We start from the raw sequence: 19,226 nt of genomic DNA on the forward strand, positions 1-19,226 counted from the left end.
AATATGCTGATTTGGTGCTCAAGAAACTATTTTTTTCTTATTTTCAATGTTGAAAACAGTTGGCTGCTTAATATTTATTATAATAAAACCGTGAGAAATACACAAACATAGGAACAAAAACTGTTCCAAAACAAAGATATTTCAGTCTTTAACATTGCACATTTTCCAATATGAAGTACAGGGATTAAAGTGAAAAAAATTCTTCTGACTGAAATTTTTTTTTTAGGCCAAGTCATATTCCTTTAACTTTTTAAATAGTCGAGACCAATAGCGTTTTAAGGGGAGACGTTTTAAACCGCTTTAATATTGCCAGTAGGCGTATTTTAAAAGCTATATATATATATATATATATATATATATATATATATATATATATATATATATATATATATATATATATATATATATGCAAATTATAACACGTTTACACAAAATTTGTTAACACACAAGTAAGTTACTTTTCCCCTTTACTTAACATAAATTGTAAGAATATGACTAATAGTAAAGACTAGTACTAATAAATACAGTGCTATGCATAAGTTTAGTCACCCATGCTAAAGTTGACTAAAAAGAGGAATAAAAAAATCATCTTTTGGAAACTGAACTTAAAGGTATAGCGGAGGATCTTTCCGAATTTTAGATAAGTCCCACCCTCTCCACTTTTTGAAAAGTTTGATTGATTCACCAGAATGATTGACAATTAGGAGGACCAATAGTATAGGGTATCCACCCGGAAGTAAAAAGATCCTCCGCTATACCTTTAATGCCTTAATTTAAAAAATTAGGAAAAATCCAACCTTTAAGGACACCAATTTTCTTTGTGAATAAATAATGTATCGTAAATAAATAAATGTTCTTCCTTAAAATACAGGGTGCATAAGTTTGGACACCCCAATGTTAAATTCTAGGTATGGTGAAGGCTATGTGATAATGTGAGGCTATTTTAATTCCAAAGGCCAAGGGAACTTTATCAGGATGCATAGTATCCTGGATCCATGAAGTAACTGGCCTTTAAAAATAAAAATCTGCCTGCCTCTATGGGAATTTAACATTGGGGTGTCCAAACTTATGCACCCTGTATTTTAAGGAAGAACATTTATTTATTTACGATACATTATTTATTCACAAAGAAAATTGGTGTCCTTTAAGGTTGGATTTTTCCTAATTTTTCAAATTAAGGCATTAAGTTCAGTTTCCAAAAGATGATTTTTTATTCCTCTTTTTAGTCAACTTTAGTATGGGTGTCTAAACTTATGCATAGCACTGTAAACATTAGGCCTAGGCTAAAGCTATTAAATAGCAGTCCCAAACTAGTTTTTGTTAATACAATGTTGGTATGAGCCACTACAGTCATTTAAAAATATAAAAAATAACACAAAGAAAAATAGTGGCATTTTGGGGTTATATGGAAACGACAGTTACCATGGTGAATACACAATATTAACAATAACTGTTAATGAAACATGGAAATGGTGAATAGAATGAGAATCATACCTGCATTACTTTTATTTCGTGTAATTTACAACGTAACGGCGTTGCATGCTCGTAGTTTCTTTTGCACTTGATCAGTGAAGCAATACAGCGCGCGCCGCTGAATTTGCGCGTGCAATTGAGTGGGCGCTACGAGAACAGGATAACGACTGACAGGACAAGAAAGTCCGTTTTTCTGAGGTGAAAAACTTTATTTCAGCGTACACTTATGTCACTGCCTGCCTGGTAGTTCCTATTGTGCTGGGTTTTCTGAAGTAGTCATGATTCGCCTCTCTTAACATAACATGCTCTAAACACGCACGCAGTGTGGAAAAGGAGGAGCGGAGGCGCGGGGAGCAAGGATCACAGCGCAAATTTGAACTATATCGATGTGATATGGTCTAATTCCATATCGCATTTAAAAAATATATCGATATATTTTTTATATCGATATCGCCCAGCTCTACCTGCATTATAAGTGTGTCACTGAAATATAGTTCTACCTCAGCGCTCAGCTGAGATGCACTTTCCGTGAGCGGTAATTGAAAACCCGGAGTGAACCATGAGCGAAGTGATTACAGAGTGCTTAGAGTGGAGAGAGGAACGTGCTTTTGCTCCACTCCAGGCTTTGATCACATCCCCCTCAGCAGGGTGAATACACCTCGTCTTTCCTTAATTTAAGACCTATTCAAACTAAAATTAAGATATTTATTACACTATTTGAGAGATGAAAGCCTATTTACGGCCTTAAAATTATGAAAAGTGAATTTAAGACTTTAAGGACAGACTGGAACCCGCAATGACGGAAATCCGTCATAGACTTGCTGCAATTAACGGAAATCCGTCGTAGCGACGGAGAACTTTAATCCCTGGAAGTACCTACCCTTGTTTTTCAGAGTCTAAAAGACGGTTCAGCTCCTTCGTCTTCATCTCCAGCTCACTGATCTGCTTCTTCAGCATCTGCTGCTCCTTCTGAGCTTGTTCCCTTCCAGAGCGAAGCTCAACTATCTCAACCTCAGCTTTCTATGTCAGATAAAAACACACAAAACACATCAGATCACAAATGTTTCATTCAATTAATACAACAGCATGTAGCTTTTAAAGGAACACTCCACCGTTTTTTCATATTAAACTATGTTATTCCCTTAACTAAGACGAGTTGATACATACCTCTCTCGTCTCAGTGCGTGCAATCAATCGCTCTGGCGCGCGGCGACACTTTGATAGCACTTAGCTTAGCCCAGTATATTCATTAGGATCCAAACAGAGATGAAGTTAGAAGCGACCAAACACCTCCACGTTTTCCACGGGAGCACTTCGACTCGGCGCAGTAAAAAGTCACATTGGTTCTAATGACAGAAATGAGAGGGAGAGGGGGAGAGGATTTTTCAGGCGTGACTTTTTACTGCGCCGAGTCGAAGTGCTACCGAGTCCCAAGTGCTATTCCGCCATACATTATAGTTATCCTTTTTACCCACTTAGAAAAGCGCCACGTTTTATTTTGTGTCACCATACTTGGTCGTGTAACTGGATTTAAATAGGGAAAACGTGGAGGTGTGTGGTCGCTTTTAATTCATCTCTGTTTGGACCCTAATGAATAAACTGGGCTAAGCTAAGTGCTATCAAAGTGTCGCTGCGCGCCAGAGCGATTGAGTGCACGCACTGAGACAAGAGAGGTATGTATCAACTCGTCTTAGTTAAGGGAATAACATAGTTTAATATGAAAAAAAACGGTGGTGTGTTCCTTTAAGTATTTCTCAACCAAGTAAATGTTTCAAGTAATTATTAGTCAATATCAAACAGCAAATAAATAAATCAAGACCAATTTCTTGTCAACACTGTTGTCTGATTATTGATGCTTGACATCTAACACACAGCAGGCGTGAAACATTTCTAAAATGAAGTCATGTTGACGAAGCAGAAATGTGCTGCAGTGACGCTGACCTTGGTCTGGGTCTCCAGTGTCTCTATCCTCTGCTCTGCAGTCAGCAGTTTGTCTCTGCTGTCTTTCAGACCGGTCTCCAGCTGAGAGCTCTGCTCCTGCTTCTCCTGCAGCCTGCGGCCCTGCTCCTCCAGCTGAGCCTGCACTTTACTCAACTCCTGTGCAAACACACACAAAAAAAAACACTTCTATGAACTTACAACCCTCGTGACACTCTTCTATTTGACTAATATAGTTATGCCGACTAATATAGCGATCAGATGTGTTCCTACAGTAGTCACATTCAAATCCAGACTCAAAACACATCTGTTTAGCTATGCATTTACTGAATGAGCACTGTGCCGCTGTTCGTCTGACTATTTGTACTGTAGTTTCTTTTCTTTTTTATTCTAAACTGTTTAAATTATTCTTATTGTAAAGCACTTTGAATTACCATTGTGTATGAAATGTGCTATATAAATAAACTTGCCTTGCCTAATACAAATATAATAGGATCAAATGGTGTCACAGCAATAGTACATACTTGTTGCTTGTCTTGCAGTGCATTCTGGGCAGTCTCTAGATGGTTCTCTAAGTCAGCTCGCTGAGCAATTTTTGCTGCTTCGGCAGACAATAGCATCTCTGTCTTGGCTTTCATCTAAGAAAAAAAAGGCATGAGGTTTTTTTAGATTATTCAATGATAATAATTAAATTTTAATAAACTTGACCAATATTTTAACACATCTAACATAAGAAATCATTAGACTGGGATAAATAAAAATAAAAAACACTCAAATGTCACTTTGCATTAAAGGTACAATATGTAAGAATTTTTGTATCAAAATATTCAAAAACCACTCACACAGTGTTATATATTTCTTTCAATTGTGTACTTACATTATCCTAAATGTTTCCAAGAATTTGTAAATTCGGAGAAATTCACAATTTTAAATAGTTTATTAAATAATTTTAGAATAATCTCTTGTCACTTGTCGCCTGTCAATAGGCCTATGTCACACTTCCTGCTTCCGGAACACGGAGTAGGGATTCAGAACTTCCGGTCAACAGTATTTCTCGATAAGGATTTAGATTAACAGCCATAATGTCTAAACCATCCGAGGTAGACTGACCACGAGCTATGAGGTTGTGAAACAAAGGTTTTTGCTCCTGTAGAAGCTATACGTTTTTTTTTTGAGAAAAACATGTTTTATCCACAATCTAATGAAAAAAAACTACACTACCCACAATCCCAAGCGTAGCAGCAACGTCTGCTGATTGGTCCAACTCGCTGTTACCATAGAAACATTTACCTTACTGGCGAACGGCCCGCCGCTGTTGTTGTAGTGTACCGGGTTGCTCTGCATCAGGACGTAGACAGCCATACCTCAGCTTTCACGCTTTTCCACTTGAGAGTTTTCATTTACCATCCGAACCACATCGTCATATGTGACTTCAGGCAGGTTGCGGAGAGATTTGGTCCAGCGGTATCTATCGGACTCCACCATTGTAAAAAGCTAACCGGAAGAGCCGTATCCCTACTAAAAGACGTACTTCCGGTCTTCAATTTTTTCGTGACATAGGCCTATGACGTAATATCCGCGTTATCCCTGGTTTCCGCTTGTACTGCCATAGTAACCATGGCGACAGACGTGGACAACTGCGTTACGTCTAGCGGCACGCTCACGCTGTTGTTGTTTCGTTCAAACATTATGGACCATGGCAAGCAGACTTTAGGACAAAAGTAGAAATAAAACGAGGATCAATATCAGAATGGCGTTTTCGAGATGCCGAGAGCTCCACGACAAATTTGGACTTGACAGAGATTCACGAGTCACGACTTGACAGAGACGCTGCTCTTGCATGACAGATGTTTATTAGACAGGTGAGCAAATGTACATAAAACTAATCAATGTTATATAGCTCAACATGATGAAATGTTAGAATATGATCAGTATGTTATTCTCAAGTTGATCTAGCTTACTGCTAGTCTCATATAGCAAACAAACTAACACATAAAATAACATTATAACTTTCAACACACTCAAGTGCAGTTTAGTGTGATAGTGTAACGTCAGACCAAGTGAAACAGCGCTGCGTTGACTCACAAGTTTAATTCATCTAATAAAATTACCTGTGTGAATAGTAATTCAGCACTTGTGTGTAGTTCGGTAGAATGAAATGTCCTTATTCCTTTATATTCGCGGGACTCGCGTGTGAACGTGAATAAACATGAATGTTTTCACTCATCCATAAACATTATTAGATCCATCGGCATGACAAGTTCCATGATTCCACTTATCACTGCGTCATCAATCTACGCCTTTGTTATTGTAAGAGGTTAGCGACCCCTAGCGGCGGAAAAAATATTGTATACATATATATACATATTGTAGCTTTAAAAGGTGCATCAATTTTTGGTCAAGATCTTATCAACTAACACAACAAAACTACCTGTGTGTCTAGCTGGACAATCTTCTCTTTGCTCTCTGTGAGCTGAGTGTTAAGTTCAGAGATGGTGGTCTCTAGGCCCTGGCACCGGTCTTGCGCTGAACGCAGGTGGGTCTTCTGCTCCTGTACCTGCTCATGAAGGTTGTCCTGAGCCTGTTTGTGGCTCTCTGACTGGTTCTTGAGCTTGTCAGTAAGCTGCGTAATCTAAATGAACACATGAGTGGAAAGCTAGAGTCAGATTCTGCCCTGTTCATAGAGTAGGATTGTCTAGTAACACTAGTGCAGTGTCCAGTACTTGTTCCTGTAGTGAATGATTTTTCTCCTGTAGTTGGTTCAGCACAGCTGCCTCTCCTTCACCGGCCTGGATCTTAGCACACAGATCCTCTCTCTCGGCCTCCAGCTGGATCACGCTGTCCTTACTCTTCTGCAGCAGAGCTTCAAGATTCTGGATCTTCTGGTCCTTGTCCCCGATCTGACGCAACACCTGCTCCAGGTCGTTCTGCATGGGAAGGTCAAAGAAACATGTATGTATCATGGTTTCCAAAATGACAATAATGACTGGAGTAATGATGCTCAAAATTCAGTTTTACCATTACACGAATAAATACGTTTTTTTATATTGTATTAATATTTCACAATTTAAATTATTTCTTACTGACGTCAGATTTTTTTTTTATATGTTTGAAAGTAGTCTCTTTCATCATAATATATTATTCTTTAACTTTATATATACAGTGCTATGCATAAGTTTAGACACCCATACTAAAGTTGACTAAAAAGAGGAATAAAAAAATCATCTTTTGGAAATTGAACTTAATGCCTTAATTTAAAAAATTAGGAAAAATCCAACCTTTAAGGACACCAATTTTCTTTGTGAATGAATAATGTATCGTAAATAAATAAATATTCTTCCTTAAAATACAGGGTGCATAAGTCTGGACACCCCTATGTTAAATTCCCATAGAGGCAGGCAGATTTTTATTTTTAAAGGCCAGTTACTTCATGGATCCAGGATACTATGCATCCTGATAAAGTTCCCTTGGCCTCTGGAATTAAAATAGCCCCACATCATCACATAGCCTTCACACACACACTAAACTAAACTAAAGAATAAAGGGTTTATTCATTTCAAAATTTTTATTTTCTTTCCAAAAAAATAAAAATAATTATGTTTTTATCTCAATAACATCTTGAAATAATATAGCAATAATGCCATAAATACATATACACATTTCTGAAAATGGCATATACTGTAAGAAATGGGTCATCTTTAATGTTGAGCCCTGCCAGTTATGATAGCAATATCCTTACATATGTCTGAAGATATTTTCATGCACAGTGGAGCAAATAATGGTTTTGTAGGTTTTTTTTGGGGAAAAATCCAGTTAAAGGCTCTTTATGAGATGCAACAGTTATGTTTACCTGTGCTTCTCTAAGTTTGCCATTAGTGCTCTGTTGAAGGGTTTGTAGTTCTTGGTTTTGCTGTTTGGATTTGTCCAGCTGATGCTGTAGGTCAGTAGACTTGGCAGAGGTCTCCTTTAACTATACGAACATGGTCACAGATATATCCAGACATACAGAGAGAGTGAGAGAGAGAGAGAGAGAGAGAGAGAGAGAGAGAGAGAGAGAGAGAGAGAGAGAGAGAGAGAGAGAGAGAGAGAGAGAGAGAGAGAGAGAGAGAGAGAGAGAGAGAGAGAGAGAGAGAGAGAGAGAGAGTGAGTGAGTGAGTGAGTGAGTGAGTGAGTGAGTGAGTGAGTGAGTGTGAGAGAGAGAGAGAGAGAGAGAGAGAGAGAGAGAGAGAGAGAGAGAGAGAGAGAGAGATAGAGAGAGAGAGAGAGAGAGAGAGAGAGAGAGAGAGAGACATGCAGTGGTAAAAAGTGAAAACAAGACACTCAAGCCCACCATAGTAATAATTATTCTGTCTGGCTTGTGCACGTAAATACACACATTATAAATTTAGAAGCTGATTAAACTAATAATTACTCTTAGTGTGCATCACTGCATTCGTGTGCTCCAAGTCTTCCAGCTTGTATGTCCAGTCCTGAAAGAATTCTAATAATCAGCCATTTTCTGTCTTTACCTGTTCATCCACGCGGGAGAGTTTAAGGTGCAGGTCTGCCACCTGCTGTTCCCGATCTTTGAGTTTCTCTCCTGACAGCTGTCTTTGCTCTTTAAGCCGGCCCTGCAGCTCCCCCAACTGACGCTCAGTGTCCAGCAGCTTCGCATGCAGCTGAAGAGGAGGAAAATATGAGAGCCTGATTACGATGATACAGCTTGATATAATATCATCTTAATGTACAAGTATAAATGTGTAATGGATGGATGGGACTGATCCTGGAGAAATGGATTTGATGTTGATTATGATTGCAAATTGAATTGAATTGCATGGATGAATGGATAGATTTGATTCTGAACTAAAAGATGGATGGATTTGATTCTGAACTAAAGGATAGATGGATGTGATTCTGGATAGTTGGACGGATTTGATGTTGGATAGTTGGACGGATGGATTGTCTTTCTCACCTTGCTAATCTCACTTTGCTGCTGCAGGCCCTGGTTTTCTTTATCGTCTCTCTGCTGTTGGAGTTGTTTCCTCTCTACCTTCAACTCCTGGTGGTTCCTCTCCAGCTCAGTGAGTTCCTGTCTGAGTCGTGTGACCTCTTCCCCGCGTTCGGTCGATTCAGTCTGGACCCGACTCAGCGCTGCCTCCCCAGATGACACCCGGGCTTGGCTCTCCTGGAGGTCCAGGTCTTTCTGGTGCAGACTAGCCTGAAGACTCTTCTTAGAGGACTGTTCCTGACCCAGACGCTCCTCAAGTTCCTGATTCTCCTTCTCCTTACGAGATAACTTCTCTGACAAAAGCTGAGGAGTGGCAGAAAGATTAGACACTTACTGCATAAAATGACATCTCATTCATACAACATTTATTGTCTTTTAATGACAACCTATAAAAACGCAGTAAAACAAGCATTCATCAGACCAGTCTATGCATACTGTACAGAACATCAAGACTCAATAAGATGGCAAACAACAGTGTTGCGACATGATGACAAAATGTCTGAGAAATCTGAGATATCTCCCAGACGTCTTTTATGAGTTTTTTGAGGGCAGGGCTGGATAATTGTGTTCTGACCTTTACTTGTGACAGCTATTAAAGGGCAAGGAGGATAAGGGCGCAGTGACTAACACAAAGGTGACACGAAGACGATAAATACATCATATCCTGAGCTTCGCTTCAGTACATAATGTCAAGGTTGAGAGCAGCTGAATACCCTTTCTCTTTTCGTCCAACATCTTTGTAAGCTAAAGGCTGCAGTCTCATTTGGTCATGTGTTGCTGTTAACAGTGTCTTCTTGCATTATTCCATTTTCTATTTAGTCCTCCAAGTGTCTGAAAGAGTCTTAAAGGGATAGATCTGTCAACATGAGGTTTTTTTCAAACTTGAAATACTTTCTTTTTTCCCCAGTTACACTTTCCAGTACTTTAGAGCAGTGGTATATTTTATATGTATATATATATATTCAGTATGTATTTATATGTATTTATTTTTTTACTAGTGGGTGAGGTGCACATAAGTGGTGCACAGGTGCAACAAAATAAAAAATAAGTAAATAAGTTCAGAACGCTCATTTGCATACCGGCATGGTCGACAGCTGTTAATGAACAAACACCATTTTAGATCGACACTGTAATACTGTATAAGATTTCCATTTGTAATTAATACATAAATGTGCCGGTTTCAGAGCAAAACGCAAAACTGTGACATTCACTGACTCGTTTCACTCGGCAGTGCTAAAACTGGCACTAAAGTACTTTACTTCCTGGCAACCCGCCAAAATAAAAGCTTGCTGATTTTAGGTTTGAAAATTGTAGGAATTCTTATAAAAAAGAAGAAAAAAAGAAAATGTAAATGTAAATATTAGCATTGTATTTTTTTATTTCAATTTAATAAAAACAATATTAAATATAATAGTATTATCACACTTTATTCATTATTTTGTTTATTTTATATATATAAAAAAAAAAAACTAAATAAAATGTATGGGTCACACTATGTGCAATGTGAGCACCAGGTGCTCTCATGAGAACCAGATGGAAAAACTTATGCGCACCCCTGACTACAGTTCATTTATGTAAGTGAGTATAGCAAAATAAAGTAAACTGTGAAATATTATACCCAAGAATTCTTCATTCAGTGGACTACCAGTAAAATATATAAAATTTTGGGACAAAAATGTATTCACTTTGACCTGACCATGTTATGGTTAAGTGTTTTTTCTTTAATTGCTAATGCGACCTTTTTACACCACATACTGAACAAAATTAACCATTGCTTGGTAACTGGTTGACCTAAATTGGTATTATCTAATTGTGTATTTAAATTTAACAGCTGACAGCTATTCAACATAATTCATTTGTGACAGTCAAACAGAAGGATGGCCAAAACCAGTGAAATATTAACTGATTTGATCTAAGTTCTTGTCATATTTTATTACCATTTTCTTAACTATAGCGAATAAACTGTGATAATGTGAGAAATGTTGAAGGTGTCTGAATAAATTTTGGTTTGACTGTATATTCTGTAATAATGGTTCACTCTTCAAGATGCCCAAATGCATACACTTATGTTAAATTTGACAAATTAAACCTTATTATAAAGTGTTACCAATAAATAAATAAATAAATAAATATCTACTAATGTTATGCTGCCTTTAAAAAGTTGTAGACTAGATGAAACAAGTGAGCAGCAAGTTTAAGTTCACTCTCTCTCTTATTCCAGTCCTTGAAAGACCTTGAAATTATCGTTTATATTTATCCCGCAGTACGTTTCACGGGGATGGTTCTATTAACGACCCCTTAATCGCCCCTATTTCACTTCCCATCAGTACCATGGTCCACGTTTTCCAGAAGTCAGCGGGCCTTTGGACTCTGATCTCCTAATCCCGTCCTGACAACTTAAACAATGGACTACAGAGTTGTGGGTCATTACCTGCGGCCGTATATCACTCTGACCATCAAAACAGGCACGAAACGAATCATCCCCTGCTGCTTTAATTACACAGCATCTGTGATGCATATGTCAACACTCTTTAATGGCCAATCAAAACACACAGTGTGCTGACAGGTCAATGGGGCCAGTTTGGACTAGATACACGGGGCCAGCAGCCCAAGCAACTTCCTGAGAAATGTGTCAGGCCGTTTCCTGAAAGCCAACTGGTAGTGATTGTAAACAGAGGTACAGTAAACTTAAATTTGGAAATGGGTGCAGAGGCTGGCAGGTCTTAACATAGTCGGCATTGGCGTGTGTTCTGTAAAGCCATAAAGTAGGCCATTAAAATATACAGCTGGATTTGCTGTGAGCATACAGCACATGCCTTGTTGCTTAGGGGGGGGTCCAGTAACAAGACAAAACATATCTGCGTTTGTTTGTGTATGTGAGTGTTACCTGGGTCTGCTGCTGGAAGTTGTTCAGGTTGCTCTGTAATTGGTGGATCTGTTGGGTGTAGACCGCTGCCTCCTGAGGACCTTTCTCAAGTTCCGCCTTCAACTGAGCAATCGTTTTCTACAAACAAGCACACAAATGTGAGACCGCCACAGAAATCAAGTCTAGCCTGTAGTATGGCCTGTAATTCATTTGCAAACAAAATAGAAGCTGAGAGGGACAGAAGTTCAGTCTGTTACGGGGCACTGTTGGGAAACTGGGTGTCAAGTATTCAGCTGATGAAATAAATATTTAAGTGTTTATTTATTTATTTTTATAACTTTTTTCCCAGTAACAGCATTAAATTGATCAAAAGTTCAAGACATTTATAATGTTACATAGATTTCTATTTCAAATAAATGCTTTTCTTTCGATTTTTGTACTAATCAAAAATTCTAAAGAAATCAGTTTCCACAAAAACGTTAAGCAGCACAACATTGATAATAAAAATAAATGTTTTTTGAGCACCAGATCAGCATTAGACTGGTTTTTTTAAATGATCATGTGACACTGAAGACTGGATGAATGGCTTCTGAAAATTCAGCTTTGCCATCACAGGAATAAATTACGTTTTAAATTTATCAAAATAGAAAACAGTTATTTTAAACTGTAATAATATTCCACAATATTACTGTTTTTAAGAGACTTCTTCGATCCTAAACTTTTGAATGGCAGTGTATGTGTCTATATGCTGCTATTTACATATTCTACGAAGATGACAGCCCTGCTCACAGTAATACCAAGCAACATCTGCATGACTCAATTACTATTCATACATCATATCTTAATTTTGCATCATATTACAGACTTCCTTCTTTGTTGATAGTGTTGAATGGACATAGACATGGACAGTTCACCAAAAAAGATTGTATTTTTTCTTAACAAAAACAGTACTTACTTTTAGGGTATTGTACAAATAGGCGACATGGGATGCAGTAATAAGATATTAAGAGGGACTACTTCAAGACAGAAAATGGTTACCTCGAGTTTACGAATCTCCAAGAGAATGCAAAGCAGGTGCAGTGTTAAGTGAAGGGTGAGAGAGAACAAGGGAGAAGGACACACAATACACAAACCAGTGAGGTGAGACAGGACATGCAGTACAATGACAGAGGTGCCAATACACTGCGCCTACAGGTTATGACAAGTACATTGGAGCAAAACACTGGCTGTGTTTCAAACCCTAGTGAGCTGCCTCCCTAGGTGGAAGTTTTAGTAAGGTTTTTAAAAAGATATTCATATTTTTATTCAGCAAAGATGCATTAAAGGTACAGTATGCAAGTTTAGATATCATATTAATAAAAATAGCATTGTCTCTAATGCATGGTACAAACATGTTATTCGCGGGAAATCAAGAAAACAATTGAATCAATCAATAAGATTAAACATGTTGAGGAATACAGCAATGATTAGTTTTCTATTGATAAAGGTTCCAAACAGCTCACCGGTCTAATAAAACAAAAAACATTAAAGCATCTTTGATGTTTCCGTGGTTTCTACCGAAGTAAAACCGGACATCGAGGGTAAGGCGGATATGACGTCACTGACAGGCGACGCAATGACACGGGACGTTACACTGGTTAAAATGCCGAATTTCTCTGGATTTAAACATTGTTGGAAACATTTGGGATAATGTAAGTACACAAGTCAACAAAATATATAACATTGTTCTAGTGGTTTTTTTGGATATTTAAATAAAAAAATCTTACATACTGTGCCTTTAAACTGATCAAAAGCAACTGTAAAATTCTATTTAAAATATTTATATTCATCTAAGAATACTGAAAAAGTTGTATCACTGTTTCCACAAAATGTTAGCAGCACAACAATTTAAACAATTTGAATAATAAGAACTATTTCTAGAGTCCAAATTAGAATATTATAATAATTTGGTGAGACTGCGAGACTGATGACTGGAGAAATAGCTGCTGAAAATTTGACTTTGTCATCATTGGATTAAATTACATTTTAAAATATATTAAACTAGAAAAGTTATTTTAAATTGTAATAATATTTCACAATTACTGTCTTTACTGTAATTTTGATCAAATAAATGCAGCCTTGTTGAGCATAAGAGACTTAATATTAAAATATTAAAAATATTAAAAAAATCTTACTAACACTTTTGAAAGGAAGTCTTGGAATATGTTTAGTACTGTTATTGGGGAAAAAACATCAAATTCGAAATGAAATAATTAATCTAACTTGTGTGATTCAAGAAACAAATCAGTTATTAAAGTCCAACTGAAATCAAAATTGACCCTATTTACTTTGTTAGCGCATATTACTAGTCTTGTGGTGAAAAATTCATCCGTGCAAGTTAGGCTAATACACAGAAAAAAAAATGTTTGCCGTCGTAATCTTTAATCAAAGTCTGAAAAGTAGGCCTAACTTCCGGTCTGGAATGGCATTCCTTCTCTGATGACGTAGGTTTGACGGCTTGGGTTGGGAAACGCTTAACCACTCCCCTCAAACCTTTAGTCTGTAATGAGCGAGAGATGGAGAGGAGGAGCGCTAGAGTAAAACCCTGCCCTCTGTTCACTATTCCTTTTCACTGGGAAATACGTCAACACTGGAGAAAAGTCGTTTGCAACTCCCGGTTCACGCGGACTTTAAGTTGCAGCTTATTGCTATACTAGACAGCTCTCAAGAGTTTGGATTTATGGAGGTATTTTATGAAGAATGAGGTTTGCAACCTTAATATTTCCTTATACAGTCACTAGATGGCAGCCTTTGAATTGAGTGGACCAACCAAAGTCAAAAAGGAATATCTGAAAAAAGTGCACTCAAGTAACCTGTGTGTAATGATCTATGAATCAGGACTATTCTGCTTTTGAGGGACTTTATATAATGAGGAGCAATATTTAGGTCAAAAGTGCAGGCGATTACAGGCATGTTTACAGGAAACACTCAGAGGTGGGAGGCCTGCCAGGAGGCTAATGGTTAACCTCAGGAATCTGTTCGAAATGACAGTCAGTGTGACCCTCAGATATTTAACCAATACGTCCAGATACTACATTATGATTGTAACCTACAGTATAAAATCCCTTGAGAATGTATCTTCATAGTTGTTGTCTAGACAGGGTAACCAGTAATCTACAATCGGCTATAGTCTTGGTTTGCTTCAAAGGGCAAAGTGACGTCACTGGTGCACCCATTCAAAGGTCAGCTGTTTATCTCTGCCTCAAAATGACCTCTTATTATCCCTGCCTTCACGAGCTATTGATTCTGGCATGAGTCTACATATTTGCCAGATACTATCAATACCTACATTTTCCGAATAAACAGCACAGAGATCAATTGTTTATAAAGCAAACATCATGGTAACTCTGTCCTTATAACAGTGCAGTGCAGACAAGGTCACAGCAGGTTTGAGCTCACCTCTGAGGTAGTGAAGTTCGCCTGCAACAGTTCGTATTGGCTCCTGAGGCGCTCGGACTCCTCCTCCCTCTCTCGGGTCATGTTATCCATGAGCGTCTGCACCTGCACCAACTCTTTCTTCAACACCTCCACGTCTTCCACTCCAGGCCTCTGAAGCTGGAGGAGAGTCAATGACAGACCGGATTAAGCTGGGAGAGATTGATGAGGTATACGCAGCAGCAGCTGAGAGGATGTGAACTCATTAATTATCATGAGACAATAAAGGAGACGTTACCAGCTCTGCCGCCAGTTTCTCCTTCTCCTGTTTCTCTCTCTGCAGATCTTGGTTTAGATTGGCCAGCCTCTGCTCCAACATTTCTCTCATGCTTTTCTCCTCATCATAACGAGATTTGATGTCTGAGATATGAAACGCATACTTATTTTAAAGCCATTTTATTTTAATTCATATATATAAGAAATTTTATATTTATGTTAACTTATATTTATAAATAAAAGAAACAAACTCACGGTGGCTGAGAGAGCTCATTGCGCATCTTCATCAGTATGACAACATAAGTGCTGCAAATGTTCACAACGCAACCAAATGCCTGCAAATACTGACAACGCAACAAATACAGAAACGCGCTGCAAATACTCACAGCGCACAATATGCGATCAGGATGTCAAAATAAACACAAAAAATCCTCACCTTTCAGGTCATTGACATCACCACTGACAAATATTGAACAATAACCGTCGTTTCTGTATTTGGTTGCATTGTGAGTATTTGCAGCATATGTGTTGTCAAACTGATGATGTTTTCTTAAAGGGGTGGTTGATTATGATTTCACTTTTCTAACTTTAGTTAGTGTGTAATATTGCTGTTTGAGCATAAACAACATCTGCAAAGTTACAAAGCTCAAAGTTCAAAGCAAAGGGAGATATTTGCTTTTAAAGGAGAACTTGGTAGCTTTTTTAACTTAATAAAACTGTCTAGAAATCATTTGGATGGTTAAACAACCTGTTCTGGTGATATTGGTGACTTTCCCCGCTCCCCCCAGCGTTCCCAGGCGGAAAACCAACCTTGCAACTTGTTCACTACCGTCCCGGCAAGATAGAAATTGGAAGTCTCGTGAGAAGCGAAAGCGAGAACGAGAACGAGCGCGAAACACAAATTGCTTTACGGCAATTCGACATAAACACACACGCATTTATGATGTATTACCAGATTACCCACCTCAGTAGACATAGCTCCACACGATACAGTTGGCTTGCTCCGATCAAAACAAACGCACATGAGCAGCGGTAGAGAGGGGGAGGAGGCTGCCGCAAGTGAGTTTTTTACGACTGTGTTGTGAAATATACGCCCCACCACAGCTGTAGGGGGAGCTCGTGGGGAAAACATGCGACAACAAAAGGGAAAATCAGCGAAGAAGTGACTAGAGTTCGCTAGAGTTGCCGAGTTCTCCTTTAAAGAAATCGTTTTTTAAGGACTACAACAAACGGCTGGTTGGGACTTCACTACACGACATTCCTCCGGGGTTAGTGACATCATCAACCCTAAAATTTACAAAAACCCGCCCCCGGGAACACGATTTATAGATTATCATGACAGAATATGCTAATAAATGACTAGAAGATAGTTAACTCCACATCAGCTACATAACCATTCAGAAACGTACTGTTGCTTCTACATGTTGTCACTTCTTCTTGAGTCTCTCCATCATTGTCTGACTCCGGTTTGAACATAAAAGCTAAAAGTTTTTGAAATTTTCAGTGTTTGTCTGTTTGAGGTAATCGGAACACACAAACACACATACACAAACACACATACACAAGCTCTTGAAGCTCCGCCCCCTGTGCTGGGAGCAGCAGCTCATTTACATTTAAAGGAACAGACACAAAACGGTGCGTTTTTGCTCACCCTCAAAAGTGACAATTTTAACATGCTATATAAAAATATCTGTGTAGTATTTTGAGCTAAAACTTCACATACACACTCTGGGGACATCAGAAACTTATTTTACATCTTGTGGAAAGGGCATTATACCACCCCTTTAATTTGCAGGCGTTTTCCTCAGTTGCAGCCCGTTGAGCTCTCTCGGTCACCGTACAAACTGCATAAATATAGAAGGCAGGAACTTTCCTGCAAACTTACCAACTATCTCAGTTGCGAGCTGAGCAGCTTTCTGTTCAAATAAGTCTTTCATCTGTTTGATGTTGAACTTCTCTGTCTCAGATTCGTTGAGCCTTACCTCGAGCTCTGGGAAGATGATACAAAATGATATAATACAAGACACATTCAGTTGTCAAAATTATTTCCAATTATATATATTTTAAATTGATGCTACTGTACCACACCATACTTACAGTATAAGTAAACTTGGCCAAAAGGTTTAAAAGCCAAACAAATTTTAAACAATTATATGATTACAGGATATTTCTAAGAATGCAATCAATGAATCAATGTAATCCCACAGATCTACTGATTGAGCTTAACTTTTATTGAACCTGCTACATTCCTGTAAAGAACTAATTAACACTACTCAACTAACCTGATTGTTCTCCACTGGTACCACCACTCTGCGAGACCTAAAATCAATACACATCCAGCCATTCAATTAGAGAACACAGCAAACATTCCTTCAGTAATCAATAGACATTATTAAAAGTGTAAACCTTTCTTAAACCATCTTTGATCTCTGTGTGAAAAACCAAGCATTTCTAAGGATTTACTTTATTAGTCGATAGTTGTCCTTGTACTTTGTCTAATTCTTTTTTCAGTTCCGCAGAATACCAGCGTTCCTCCTGAAAACACACACCACAAATTTCACATCAGCAATTTCAAACCCAATAGACACATCCAATGGAAAATAACATCATTGAGTAATGGTGTTATGAGTAGTGCGCATTTCAGGCATACTAAGGCTGATAAAAAGGGTGGGAGTCAAAGGCAGAATACCTTCAGTGAAGTCTGTAAATCTTGGACTTCCTGTCGAAGGACTAGATCCTCCCTTAACAAGAAAAAGACATGCCTTTATAATAAACTTTTCATATTACGCAGTTTTCTGTGGAATAACTTGTCGCAATACATGATGTTTCTTTGATGATGAACATGATATACATGGTCCACAATAAAACAAAACGACTATTTCTTTCTTTCTTTCTTTTCTGTATTCCTTACTTCATAGCCTATTTCACATTAAGATTAAATTCAGCCTAAATGTCAAGATGGCAAGATTATCTGACTGAGCAACTGAGTTTTCCTGACAGGAAAGGGAGCAAGAAGGGTTTAATACTACAGAAGCCCACCTGCCAGGGCTGAAGGGGGACGGCTGGTCTCCTGGCTCATGGAACACCTCATAATGTTTGAAGAGCTCCTCAGCAGAGTTATGTGATTTCATACACTGGGGACAAATGAAGCCCTGCAGACAAACAAATTAACACCACAATGAGATTCGAAAAAGCAAAGAACACGTGACTTAACATCATCATGCATCCGTTATTAAAATGAGAGTTAAAGAAAGAATTGATATCCTCTCTTCATTTATTAACCCTCATTTTTTTCTAAAACCATTTGATTTTATTTCTTCCATTGAACACAATAGGAGATGTTAGGCAGGACGTTCAAGTCAAGATACTCTTTACCATACTAAGGAGCCAATTACACAGAACGTGTATTTACATCTAAAAAATTGAGACACAGGGGAATGAAAAATTGGGTCTCATTCACTAAGCATGCGTACACACAAATTTGTGCGTAAAATCGGCATACTAACTTTTTCACAAACAAAACATGATTATATTATATCAATAAATATTACAATTTAATTTCATCTTAAATATATTTCATCATATAGCCAACAGTGAAAGAGTAAGAAAAGCTGCGTTATAGCTTTAGCTGTGAGGTTTAGATAATGCAGATTTACTCGTATGTACAGCTGAATAGTAGTGCGTCTAAATAAAAGGTGTTTATTGTGTTTGAACTGGTTTTGAGAATGACACACTTGGCATTGCTCGAGGATCTGGCGAGAGAGCGGCATATGTTTGACGAGTGATGAAAGGCTGTAAAGGGAAGGTTGTGTGGAAAGTCCTTATGTCCTATCCAAATGACTAACCTCATGCACGCGGCCGCTCATTTAGAATACTCAATTCACTAAATTCATGTGCATATGCATGTGTTGTGAAGATTTTTCGTGCAATGTTCTCCTGTGCGTACAAAAACAACATAATCCACGCAATTATTAGTGAATGAGACCCAGTGTCTAGACTTCTCTTAACTTCAGCGGCACATTCAGAATGCTGATTCAAATGCAAGACACTGCAAAACATGCCAGACATAAAAGCAACGGTCAAATGTGATCGTCTAGCATGTTTACATAGGAAAACAATGGAAAAGCAACAAAGTGAAATGCAAAAACATGTTCTGTGTGACTGGCACCTTGGAAAGTAAATGTGACCACAAAAAACACACACACACGCACGCACACACACACACAAAAAAGACTTTAATTTGTACAATTAGAATATGTAGGCTACATATTC

General features: G+C 38.0%; 1 protein-coding gene across 1 annotated transcript in view; it reads right to left on the bottom strand.

The window, feature by feature from the left end:
- The window catches only part of eea1 (early endosome antigen 1), a 32,056-nt gene that overhangs the window by 9,527 nt on the left and 3,303 nt on the right, over window positions 1-19,226 (bottom strand). The window contains exons 3-18 of the mRNA XM_081372581.1: window positions 17,994-18,106; window positions 17,644-17,695; window positions 17,418-17,489; window positions 17,237-17,273; window positions 16,840-16,944; window positions 14,977-15,098; window positions 14,703-14,858; window positions 11,286-11,402; window positions 8,363-8,701; window positions 7,920-8,069; window positions 7,262-7,381; window positions 6,135-6,338; window positions 5,843-6,043; window positions 3,936-4,049; window positions 3,415-3,570; window positions 2,354-2,493 (exon numbers count right to left, since the gene is read on the bottom strand). Coding sequence (XP_081228707.1) covers window positions 2,354-2,493; window positions 3,415-3,570; window positions 3,936-4,049; window positions 5,843-6,043; window positions 6,135-6,338; window positions 7,262-7,381; window positions 7,920-8,069; window positions 8,363-8,701; window positions 11,286-11,402; window positions 14,703-14,858; window positions 14,977-15,098; window positions 16,840-16,944; window positions 17,237-17,273; window positions 17,418-17,489; window positions 17,644-17,695; window positions 17,994-18,106 — 2,198 coding nt within the window. The remainder of the gene's footprint in view (window positions 1-2,353; window positions 2,494-3,414; window positions 3,571-3,935; window positions 4,050-5,842; window positions 6,044-6,134; window positions 6,339-7,261; window positions 7,382-7,919; window positions 8,070-8,362; window positions 8,702-11,285; window positions 11,403-14,702; window positions 14,859-14,976; window positions 15,099-16,839; window positions 16,945-17,236; window positions 17,274-17,417; window positions 17,490-17,643; window positions 17,696-17,993; window positions 18,107-19,226) is intronic.

This window comes from Scardinius erythrophthalmus (assembly GCF_964197995.2).
Source record: "Scardinius erythrophthalmus genome assembly, chromosome: 8".
NCBI lineage: Eukaryota > Metazoa > Chordata > Actinopteri > Cypriniformes > Leuciscidae > Scardinius > Scardinius erythrophthalmus.